The 12,951-nt window shown below is 37.6% G+C and overlaps 1 protein-coding gene across 12 annotated transcripts in view; it reads left to right on the top strand.

Moving 5' to 3' along the window:
* The first annotated feature begins 3,461 nt into the window (after positions 1–3,461).
* LOC129577158 (rap guanine nucleotide exchange factor 4) overlaps positions 3,462–12,951 on the top strand; it is a 50,483-nt gene continuing 40,993 nt past the window's right edge. For 2 of the 12 annotated variants that reach the window (XM_055463726.1, XM_055463732.1), the window contains exons 1-3: positions 3,462–3,588; positions 4,739–5,417; positions 7,513–9,551. Coding sequence is in view for 6 of the 12 variants with exons in the window: in XM_055463732.1 (XP_055319707.1) it covers positions 9,517–9,551 (35 nt within the window). In the remaining 6 variants the exon portion in view is untranslated. Of the gene's footprint in view, positions 3,589–4,738; positions 5,422–7,512; positions 9,552–12,951 lie in introns of all 12 variants that reach the window. The other 10 variants (XM_055463724.1, XM_055463728.1, XM_055463721.1 and 7 more) reach the window with 8 other exon arrangements.

A 12,951-nucleotide genomic window follows, 5' to 3' on the forward strand; every position in this document is an offset into this window, starting at 1 on the left:
AGATGTGAATTGAATTTGCCATCACTTTCGGTAGATGGCGTTGCGCATGCCGTAGCGTATTGCCGCCATAAAATTCATACAATCAAATGAATTTCAAACGCAAGTTTCTTTTTAAAATGTTCATTCTGGCTTATATCAAATGTGAATATGGCAAATCGATTTCACCAACGCTCAACGCAACACGGTAAATTTTCCAATTTCAAAAACGTTGATATTTAGATTTCTCTCAATTTTGAACATATACTCGAGCACACCGAGTATCCATACTTACTGTGCGTATGCTACCGAACGCATTTAATATTCAACTCATTTTACGATAACGTTTGGCACTCAATTTCATCGTTGATTCTCATGAGATTACATATTTTCCCGCTGAATCAGCATCAATTTATGGCATGATAACAGTTTTGATATAGAGAAAAAGATTTTCTCTCATTCGATAAGGGAAGCAGCGCAACAACAAAATACTGACTAATTTACGAGAGTTGGAACGGTGCAACGGTATCGAACGTATTTCCGTCACACAGGCCTTCGGACTGTACGATTTCAATTTTCAACAAAATCGCTCTTTATTTCGCCCTCACTCACTCGCCGAGCAAAAACTTTTCAAAAACTAATTTCCGGCCAAACACAGTGTAATTGATTTTTGTATTAATTTTCGGGAGATATGATATCAAAATGGTGTCGGATTCCAATTTTTCGACTTGAATATACACAACTGCGTTTTGCATAATATTTGCGCCTCATTTAATAATGAGGGGAAAAAAAATATAAATGGATAGCACATTTGAAACTTTGAAATTGGCAGCAAAATGGAAATCTCTGTTTTTGATTGGCCAAAATAAGTGGCTAGCAAAGGATTCAAACAAAGTTTTAATTGGGTCTGCAATGAACTACATTTCAAATGAATTTTGAATATGGACAAATCTTCATCTATATTTGACTGTGACTTTTGTGAATAATTATATATTTATTCGTTGGATGTCGAGGTCAATGTGTGTGTTTGTGTATTTATGTGTTTTTGGGTAAAGGTGAATACCACACTAAAACCAAACATTGATTGTGTCACACAGAGTGCGTGCTATGCAATGGTCTTCCGTGCAGGGGGGACACTTTGCATTTCCCAATCTAATTCTCGAAATGAAAAACGAAACAAAACCACTCGCCATGTGTGTATGTCAATTGAACCAGTGCGCACAAAAATGACTTATAAAAACGTCGCCGAACAAAGCGAAACACCTATTTGTTACTCGTTCAATTCGGAACAAATTGTACACTGGTATGTTACGCCGACAAATCTATGTTACGTTTTGATCGATGATTTTTTTTGTAATTCGTTTTTGTTGCTCACGGGTTCAATTAGAAATGTTGACCATTCGAATGCGGGTCATTTCTATCAGCATATCAATCGTGCGAATCAATATGTTATAGACGCGTTACGGTGGATATGCAACTGGTTTCTATCAACGAGTACAACGCAACCAAATCTATTCACATCTGACCTGATCTGTGTTTCAATTTGGCACATGATTATTGGCTATTGTAGCTCACTCATGCAAACATAACGGTCATCTAATCCAAAAATAAAGGCGAAAGAATGGGCGAGTAAGCGAGCGATGGTTTTTCGCAATGGAATATCCATTTATGAGATAAATTTTAATATTACTTCTACTTTTCTTGTTGGTTCTCTTTTTGTTGTTGCTGCAGTGTGTTCTCATTCTCGCGTGTTTCGTTGCTTTTGTTTTTGGATGAATGTGATTCGCAGCGTGGTTGCTGTTTGAGCGCACTGGGCACACACACAATTCTCTCTCTCTCTCTCTCTCTCTCTCTCTCTCTCTCTCTCTCTCTCTCTCTCAGGTGGACAACGATACGATTTACCAGTTTTGCGTCGGCGCCACTCAAAATTTAACGAAACCCATATACGTAATGTATAATAGCAAAATGGTACGTCCAGTGAATTTTGAATGAGGTAGTACGATATAGACATGCGAAGCGAACCGATGCGATGATATGCAATCCGCCAAGGCAAAATGCCACACTCAAAGCACATTGTAATCGAGAACCATGGTTCATTCGTTGAGCATGCTGAAAAGCACCCGAACGCGCATCACGTTGTTGCCGCTGCTGTTGCTACTGCTGCTACTCGGTTTGGCAGTCTCGTCGTGTGCTCGAAGTGTATATTCTTTTCGGTTTCACTTAACCACTTTCACTCGCACTTGTTCCTCCTCCTCGTTCGCTCCAAATCGCCACACTTTCGTTCTCACAGCTTTTGCAATTTTTTTTTTGCTCGCGCCTGCACCCGGCCTGGATGGATAGATGGATAGATAGATGGTGTGTGTTATGGATTCAACGACTCGCTTGTTGCGCATTTTTCACGTGAGTGTAGCACACCGAAGCAACAGAAGAGAGAACAAGAAGGAAAAAAACGGAACTCGAACCCCACTAAAATGCCGTTACGTTTCAGCGCGAATACGGTCTGCAACGATAGCTGGATGATTGTGCTGTGTGTAGTAACGTGTGCCACCGTATCAAATATATAATGAAAAATATACCATCACCAGCATTAAGCATTTTCGTCTTCGATAGGTATTTTCTCCATTTGATGTCATCCGTCTGCTCCACGTCGCTATGTATGAACCACTCTCGGTCGTCCCGCACACGGAAACAAACACACACACAAATATACATACCCGTTCATACACAGATGAGCGCCAGTGAGCGAAAGAGCGAGCGAGCGATACAAAAAACCCTGACTTTCTTAACGACTGTGTGCTGCTTGCACATTTTGCCTCTATTTGCTTAAGTGTTTCAGTACCTTGTGTGTGGATAAAAGCACACGCAACCCCATGTAAAATATTCCCATAGAAATTTTTGCACGCATCTTGTGCCACTGGTTTTTGTTGGGCAATGCCACATGGAGCATTAATGCTGGCCCGCCAACGATTCGATGCTGCACAGTACAGTACCAAATCAAACAGAACACAAACCGACAGCATTGTTGAGCCGAGGCTGCTCGATGTGTACGGGTTTCGGAATTCATGTGTACATTTGGCTTTTGTATATTCGATTACACGCAGACGGTACGAGCGCTTATAGCATTTTGTGTGTACTTGGGCTTTATAAAAACATGGAACACAAGCACAACTGACTATAAGACTCTCTTTCTATTGGCATGTATTACACATAGCACACGTTCATGAGCAAAAACAACAATTTTCGTATCGTATGCAAGCGAAGTCGAAGCCAGAACAAAACTCACAGACTGTGTGTACAGACGGCGTACATGCACGATGACGATGACGACGACGACGACGACGACGACGACGACAACGGCAACCGCGACGATATAGATGAGCCATGCCGTGCACTGCCATGCCACACGTACATCTCCTCATTTTCCTCTGTTGAATGCTGAAATCTTCTAGCCACTAAATACCATATGAAATGTCCATTTGAAATTCAGTCCATTTCGAACATCTGAACTGAGGTGTTCACAATTTCAAACGCTGCTACGATCCGTTCGTTCGTCGCCCGTTCACTCTCTTGTGTTTGTGTTTTCATTGCGTGTTCCCACTAGCTGTGTGAATGGTAAATTTCGTGAAATCCATTGAGAGATAGATATATATTATTTTTATAAGTTGTTTTTTCCTGTGTGTATGTGTGTGTGTGTGTTTGATTCGATTCAATTCGATTTTATTCAATTCGATTTGATTCCGTGTGTCTAACACAGAAAATTTAATCAATTTGTTTGTTGTGTTAAGCATTTAATGATCACATTCGCACTGTTTGTTTTTTTTTGCATTTAATTAATTTGACATCAATTCTCTTGATTGCTGTAAATTTTTCATTTCGAAATTGGTATTTCTCGTTGCTTCTGGCATTCATATATTGTAGAATTTTTTATTTTGCTCATGTCGTTGTTCCTGTAACGTTCATTTGGAGGAGATCTGGGAATATTTGGCATTTGTGTTCTATTCCTATGTATTTTCCAACTTCAAATTCAAATATCGAAATTGTTTATGAACTGACACAATCGCATTTGAGTTTGCCTTGAAAAACACGTTGCACGGACACATAATTCACACACACAAAAATTATTCACCGCGAGTGCTATGCACAAAAATAAAAAAGTTGTATGTAGCAAGATAGAGAGAGAGAGAGAGAGAGAGAGAGAGAAACGGAGGCATTTTATAGCTTTGTTATTTCGTATTGACCACGAAAATACCGAGTCCCGAACGAATAAAAAACACAATCGTTCCATTTTTCCAAAGACGACGAAGAAGCATTTTTGCACAGTGCAAATTAAAAGTGAAAAACTTTGAAATTCAAACTGTCGAAGGTAACAGTCGCGTCATGTTCTCGTGCATTTCAAATGAAAAAAAAAATAAGTTCTTGTGCCTTTCGGTCGTTTGTTTTTCTCTTTCTCCTCATTTCTCTTGCTCGCGCGTTCTGTTCTATATGGGTGTCGGTAGAAATTTGAAATGTGTGAATGCTTAACAAATGTGAGCAAAAAAGCAACAACACACCAAACGAGCAAGTTGATTAAAGCAAGCTTCAACCTGAACCAACACAAAAATTTACAACTTTATCCACATTTCATTTTGGATAATTGGGTGTTTATGTATGTGAGTGTGTGTGTGTGTGTGGTGATAGTATGTTTTGGAAATTTCAGTGGGTTAATTTAATTCGTTTCTTTCGGTTGTTTTGTTTTGTTTTGATTCGTGTCTGTCCTTTGCAGCTCAGCATATATCATAAATATCAAACTATATATACAAAAGCAGCAAAGGCGCGCGCGCGCGTTCACTCGTTCTCTCCAAAAGCAAAACACAAATCAAACAAAAATCAACAAGCTATTTTATTAGTGTGAATATAATCAAAACGCATAAAGACGATATATAAATTAAAATAAGGAGGGGAAGGAAGAGAAAAAAATTTACGTTCGGACGATACATTTTGCCAGAACAGAATCAGGAGTAACAAGTAAAAGACGGAACACAGTAGCAAAGCAACAAGCTGCAGTGGTGTCAGCTTTGCTCATTCATATACACGCAACAAATATTATTGTTTTCGTCAAATAAGGAACACTTAAATTAGGAAAAAAGCACGAACAGCGGATCGAGTGAAGAATAATAGCAGAATTTTAACAATAGCAGCACATATTTACGCGATATACAGAGTGAGAAAGAGAGAGAGAGAGAGAGTGAAAAAACCAACAACAAAATTTAAGTATCGCGAGGAGCTGAATAATCGTAATCCCGTGCACATTAGGTAAATGTTCGTGTATATGTTAACGGTGTTTTAAGCTGAAAAATCAACTGCGAGAATTTGACTTCCAGAGAGAGAGAGAGAGAGAGAGCGAGATCGAGAGCGAGAGAGAGAGAGAGAAAGAAAGATACGAACGAGATGCCGATAATCAAGTGAGTAGGTGAACTTGTTTATATTCATCATTTTGCTCTTGCTTTATAGAGTGCAAGAGTGTGTGAGTTCTCGTATGTGTTTTCATTTTATTTCTTCATCATCTACTTCTACTTCTTCTTCTTCTTCTTCTTATTTTGCTCGGCTCTTCGGTTGAAATGTCTCATTGTTTACCTTGTCACATGTTTGAATTCATTTTATTTGCGATATTATTTATTTACAATATCATTTGGTTATATGCATACTTGATGAAATGCCTTTAATAATCACCCAAATAAAAACAGAACCCGAACCCAACCGAACTGAACCAAACCAAACCAAACCAAAAAGAGACGAAAAAACAAATCATAATAATAATAAGAAGCGATAAAAATAATATGTGTAATGATACATTATTTTTTAGTTCTCTTCTCATTCTACTGCCACTGCTACTGTTCTGTGCTCGTCGTGTGCGTGGCATTTGTTTTCGCTTTGCTAACGTCAACCGAAGTATTTAACAACATCACTGAATAGCGCGCAGTGGGTGAAATTGTTGTGTACACCAACCATCACAGCATTAAGTAGATTGATTAAAACACAGTTGGTTGTTCTCAAATAATAATTAATTATGCGCTTTTTTTCTCTCTTCTCTTCGTCTTCTCTCGTTTCTGCTTGATGTGCGTTATCGTCTTGGTGTTTATTTTTTGGTATTTGACGCGTACACAAGAACGTGCTCTTGTTCGCTCGTACATTTGCTCACTCTCGATCTTTTTGTGGCGTTGATTCCACATATACACACACACACACACACATATTGGCAACACACATATTCGAGAATGAGAATGAGCCGTCGTCTCTGAATAAATGAAATTGCTAACTCAGTTACTTTAATAAAAATTGCAGCAAATTTTACAACTTGTTCGCAGTAAAAGCAACGAAGAAAAAATCCAACAACAACTGAGCGAAACGAGAGAAGAAAAAAAGACACATATACATCGCATACATTTGTTTATATGTGTATACATAAAAAAAACCTCAAGAAGTGAAAAACCCACGACAACAGCACATGAAACAGACAGAATATAGGGAGAGAGAGAGAGAAAAAGGGAAGAAGAAAAATAATCGTCGCCAGCCACTCACTGGAAGTGGATGTATGTGTTGCAACTTTAATTTCATTAATAATAAAACTCTTCAGTCTCTGTGCTTGCATCGAAGATGGGGTTAGAGTGAAGAATTTGTTTCTTTTTTTTTGTAGAAAAATTGACATTCCCTCTCACATCAAGAGAGCAAAAGCTCTCTCAATTTCGTGGTGAGAAGGCCAAGAGAATGCGAGTATGTGTGTGTGTAACAAAAGATACTGCTGCAATTTTAATGAGAATTGAAAAACCCCGAGAGCAATAAATTATCATTTGTTCATTAGCTGAGTTAGTCAAATGAAAATTCAAAACTTTTCAACCGAAGCACATCCGAAGTGGTTCTCGTTCTCTTACGTTTTTTTTTTTTAAATTTCACCACCCGAATATTTGTTGCAAAGAAGAGCAACGTTTCGTTTATTACTTTTGTGACAGAAGGGAAAAAAACGACAGCCAGAACGAATACAAGCGAAACAAATGAATGGGGGATACCACAATTAGAATTAGAATCACAATCAGAAACGTGCATACACAATGTCTCGGTGTTTTAACGACGATGACAGCAGCGAGTTTAGCATTTTCGAGAGTTGACCCAAAATGAAAACGATTTACTTTGTTGTCAGCTAATGATGTTACTGATGATAAAATATGCTCATTTAATTAGTGTCTGCGTTTGTAAATACATAAGCACACAAACGCGCGCGCCACATATATTTGTGAATGCTCTGTTGGCTTTCATCGTCATTTTTTTGTTGTTGTTGTTGTTCGTTTTGTGTTTGGTTCATTTGTTCTTCTTTTTTGTCCACTGCTTGTAATTCGGTTGGTTGTTATGTGACAAATTTTTGTTGCAATTTGTTTACCATTATGATCATTATATCAATTCAAATGAGGAAAATCTGTTGGGCCGTTTCAAGAATTTTCCATTATTATTTATCGATATAAATATACATGTATCTCTTTGTATTCGATCTAAATATAATTCTAGATTGGTATGAACGAAAATAAAAAAAGACGCACTGCATCAAATATCACAACAAATAAACACAACACACATACACACACACAGAGAGAGAGAGAGAGCACAAGCAAAATTACAATAGCGCACCATTTGTTACATGTTGTCATTCATCAAAAATTCCAAGTTCAACCGCACAATAAAGCACATAAATCAAGACTTCATCCCCATAGAATTTGATATAGCCGTCGTTGGTGTTGCTGCTGCTGTTCTCTATCGCAATCAGCATATATGCGCCAGCCCGTGTGTTCATCGATGTGCTGCTACTGCTATCGTCATGTGTGTGTGAAAGAGACAGAGAAACGTACGGAAAAACAATGAAGAATAATCGAATGAAAATTGCGATCAAAACCGCCGTTTGAACAGAGCAACAGTTTTTCAACAGACTCAAAATATAAACGACGACAACAAGATGTACAAAATATAAAAGACGTCAAGAAATTTTTTTTTATACAAGTGGTAACAAATGTGCGTACAAAACTCGGTTGAATTTGCAACAGTTGAGTGGAATTATTCTCGGACTTCACGATAACAATCACCCATAAATTGTTTTCGAAAATTATACAAGAACTAGCAACAATAAAAAAAAACGTATTAAACCACTTGATCACTTTGGTTGATTAAACGGACAACGGCCCGCACACACGACACACACACACACACACACACGCGCGCGAACAAGCACGTTGAGACTCTGCAAAATTGCCTCGAACCATTGAACCAACATCAACGGTCAAAGAAGGAGAAAGAAAAAGAGTAAACAAAAAAAGAGCATAAATAAAGGAAAAATAAACATACATAATAAAACTAGACCAATTTCGCTATTTCGCCAAACTCGACAAATAACTACAAATAAAGCAATAATATTTAATATGATGTGAATTGTTTGCACTTCAACACCTCGGCATCGTATTGCTGCATTGAGATTTATGATTTTATATATACACATACATATATACTGCGTGCGCGACGGAATCGATTTGTGTACAATAAAATTCGTTCGCCGCAAAACCATTTAGATATGGTTAAAGTAAAATAATATTGCCGTTAATTAATATATTGCGTCGCATTTTTGCTGGCAAAACGGGATACAGAACCAAATAATAAAAAAAAGAAGAGTTGGCTATCGAATCCCCCCAAATGGAATGTGTTGCATTCAATTCGCTCGATTTCTCGATTCCTCGATGAATATTAAATACTCTCGATGAGATCGGGGCCTGTATTCAAAGAATTGATATTAATATTTAAAAATCAGCCAAACGACCGACCGGCAAAACAATGATAGTGTATTTGCAAAGCGCACCAACGCGATATTTATAGTGACATAAGAGAATTTGGCCACATTGTGTAAATTATATAGAACGCGGTTCGGGAATATGAGATATTGAATCATTATCATGAAACCGAACTTTTCATCGTAATTTGAGTCAGCACAAATATGTTTTGTATTGTCTAATGGAAATTTTACGGTTTCTTTTTCCATTGTGCTGTTTCGTTCAATATTTAAACAAATGAAAATAAATGATAAATAGTGAGTGTATTTATAAACTGTGAACTGATGTGAGTGTGGTGAGCACAGAAAGCAAACCATTTCGAGATTTCATTTTTTAATTTAAAAAAATAAAGTATAAAGTATATATAGCGAGCGAAAATAAATAAATAAACAAAAGTAAACACTAAATTTAGCAAACACACACAGTTTCTTTTCCACATTTTGCCACAGAGCAAAAGAGCAAAATAAACGACGTTATAAACCGCGCGCGCGGTCACAAAGTCATTGGAAGAGAAGTCAATCAAACGAACGACACACAGGTTTTTGTCGTTCAGAGTGGTTGAATGTGTTAACGTGCATGAAAAACGTTGCTACGCTTGCTTCTACTGTTATTGCTACTGCTGCTACTGCTGCTGTTGCGTTTCCAATTCGAGCCTCAACATTTGAACGAGCACACGAAGGTGACATCACGACAATTTATCATGGCAATGGAATGGATCACGGCTATCGATAAAAGGTTATACCAGCCATATATATTTTATATACACATATACGTACATTTATTTCTATATATATAATCATTACATTAGATAGATATAATGTTGTACCATTAATAATTAGCATTGTGCAAGCATCATCAGCTTCAGGCGACACCGTTCCAAATTCCCAAGCCAAACCGGCAAAAGCACATACACAACGAAAGCGCATCGCTCACCCATTCGCATTCTCGGTTTAGTTTTGTATCAAAATCATCGTTATTTGTGATTCATTTGCGTTCATCGTTGTGGATCGTGTGTACTGGGGTGCTTTGCTCCTTCTTTTTTTTACTGTTGTTATTATTTTTCTCGTTCTCATTTTATTCCACCGTTTATTGTCGGTGTTGAGTGTATGCTTTTTGCGTGTGTGTTTGTTCTGTGGATTCAATTGAAAGTTCAATTGTGTGTCCGCAAGCATAACCAATCTCCGATTATTGTGATTTGACATTAGCACACAAGGCATTTGTCTCTTGCTTTTGAACACAATCGCTGGTTGTTTCGAATAATAAAACTTTTTCAGTTGAATCTCCCCCATCCCATCACACCATTCATTTACATTTTGAGTGGTTGAGTCTGTGTAAAACAATAACACAATTTTTTTTCTCTTATATTCCTTGTCACATTTGATGTCCATCTCTCATTCGTCTCCTTTTCGTCCTTAGCAGGTGAGTGCACATATCAAAGTTCAATCTGTCGCCTTCGCTCTCTCACGCCGCCCGTCACACACACACACCAACGAAACGTGTGCTTTTGTGCTTCTCTTTGTTTTTGCGCGCTCTGCCGAACTTTATCTATTTTTATTTGTACAGAAGGGGAAGATTTAACCTTTTTATTTTCGCCTGTCGTTTCAGCGAAGGGTATTAAAATGAGCTCATCAGTTGTTTGAATCGGTATTCATTTGCCATCGGAGATAAATTTGTGTGTGTATTTGTATGGAAAGACAAAAGATATGCCACGAATAAAAAAAGAGATGTACAACCGAACAATAAATTGAATCATTTCTTCTCTTTTGCGAGAAAATTTTACCTTGCGCCGCTGTCGAATAGAACGAGGATGCGGCAATGGCAGCCATGAGAAAACCGAAAAAAGAACCATCTACATTAACTTGTGATTACGTCAATCGAAAGCACAAGCCTATGATTGTGTGTCTGTGTGTGTGTGTGTGTGAGAGAGAGAGAGAGAGTGTGTGTGTATGTGTTCGGTTTATAAAGTCAATTTTGAAATTCCAAAAATATATTCACATACTTCGAAATGTATTCAGTTTAACATGATAACAGGCAAAATCGGAGCGTGCCACACTCAGAGAGGAAAAATGGCGAGAGCAACAGCGCAAAAATTTGAAAATTTTGTTAAAAATTAATTTTTATCTTCGTTCGCGTCAGCTCATGACTAACAACACGACACCGTTGGTTGTTGTAGCTTTTGCTGCTACTGCTACTGCTGCATAAAGTGAAATACGAATGGTGACAAAAATGCCAGAAGGTTGTGGCTTTGGCACAGCGTACATTTTCATGTGATTCCAAAAAAAAAAAACATCAAGAGATATATGTATATTTCCATCGTGCAAAGTGCACAAATATTTTTTCACCGATAGTATCTCTGAACTGAAGGTATCTATCTTACTTTTGCTCCAGCTTCCCAAACTGGTGCCATTTGTTTTTGTTGTTGTTGTTGCTGGTGGTGGTGGTGCTGTGTCCCGTCTTTTGTCATCATTGAAAAGCTGCTTTATTGAATGCTGCTGCTTCTTCTTCTGTTGCTTCATGTACGCATTCCCCTTTCAACTTAAATAATCGAAAAACTCAATAGCAAGCACCCCCTCGCTTCGATTCTCTCTCTCCCTCGCTCTCTCTCTCTCTCTCACTCACCCACTCTCCCAGGCCGACTCGGCTGACAAAAGCTTCACAATATTCCAAATCATTTATACTCTTTTTAGTGTAATTTACTTTTTCTTCTTTTCCGTTCGTTCGCTGCTCGTCTCTCGTGTTTCCTCTTCACATTCGATATTCATTCATTTCGATATCGGGTTCTCTGTATCGGTCCCTTTCCTTTTTGCCGCTTCTGCTATTTTGTTCCTTTACCTACCACCATTTTTAGTTTGCTTCATTTCTTCCCAACGACATCCATATATCAGAGCCGGGTGTTGAACGCATGCCGTACAGTACACATACACACTCACTTTTTATTGTATATATCTCTTCAGTCGTTTACAAAATTCTTGAATACTTATAATGCCACGAAAATAATCAGATTTTTGGCTCTCTTGTGAAAGTTTTCTCTCTGTGATTCAGACACCATTTAGATGGACCCTTTCGAATGTTGAAGAAGTTTTTCGCATTTTTGGCCCTTCGGTTGCTTTTAAATGAATGACTCAAATTGAATAAAAAAAAAGGAGTCAACAAAGTTTTTCGGTTTGATTACAAAAATGCCACAGCCATGTCTAATGAAGAACATAAAGCGTATAAATCATTGATGTCATTTCTTACTTGCATTCACTCTGTGTCTGTTTTTTAGCACTACATGAAATATAGAGCTACTGATCTTCTCATTTTTTCGTCTTAATACTTTTTGACTACTGAAACAAATTATGGTGAATTTGAATTTTATGCTCATATTTTTTATTTAATTTAAACTAAAGGCATTATATTTCAAAAAAGAAATAAAACCAAGATCTTTTAATTCATTTTTGAAATAACTGAGCATTTTTTTTCTGTACTTTGTTGTAAATAAATATATTACTTGAAAGTTATTTTGATGAAATACATTCCATATAGTGCGCCAAAAAATAGTTTGTTGTGAAACAACAAAATAGATTAAGTAACTAAAAACTCAAGAACGCTTTGCGGTCTTGTTTTTCACTCTCGCTCTCAATAACGGCACTCATAGAGTATGTACGCCATACAGTACTTGAATGGTTGCGAGGAAACCCCATAAAAAATAAACTCATTGATCGAAAATAACAGGGACCATCTATATACATATAAGACAAGACAATTTCGTTTTTCATTCGCTCAAACTTGAGCCCACCGAGTACTCTACGTATGAGAAGAAAAAAAACCTATTGAAATCGATGGCTTTGTGTCGTGATGACGATGACGATGACGACCACGATTTCAATGGTCAATGAAACCGAATCTGTTGTGAATCTTTAGCAAATCTTCGAAGCTAAAAAAAGAAAAATCGGACCGCTCTACATTTAGCCAGCTCTTGAAAAAGCGTTTTAATAGGGCATTGAAATCATTTTGTTTCACTTTGTCGCACACTTCAGCATCAACGCGACCCTGTCGTTGCCTCTCTATCGCTTTTTTCCACCCATTCATCGTGTTCCATTCCCAACCGTGTTATACGGTTTTTCTTCGGCAGTTACAATAAATCTCCCCTTTT

Source organism: Sitodiplosis mosellana, unplaced genomic scaffold, assembly GCF_009176505.1.
Source record: "Sitodiplosis mosellana isolate CC-2019 unplaced genomic scaffold, AAFC_SMos_1.0 Smas_scaffold_6197, whole genome shotgun sequence".
Classification (NCBI taxonomy): domain Eukaryota; kingdom Metazoa; phylum Arthropoda; class Insecta; order Diptera; family Cecidomyiidae; genus Sitodiplosis; species Sitodiplosis mosellana.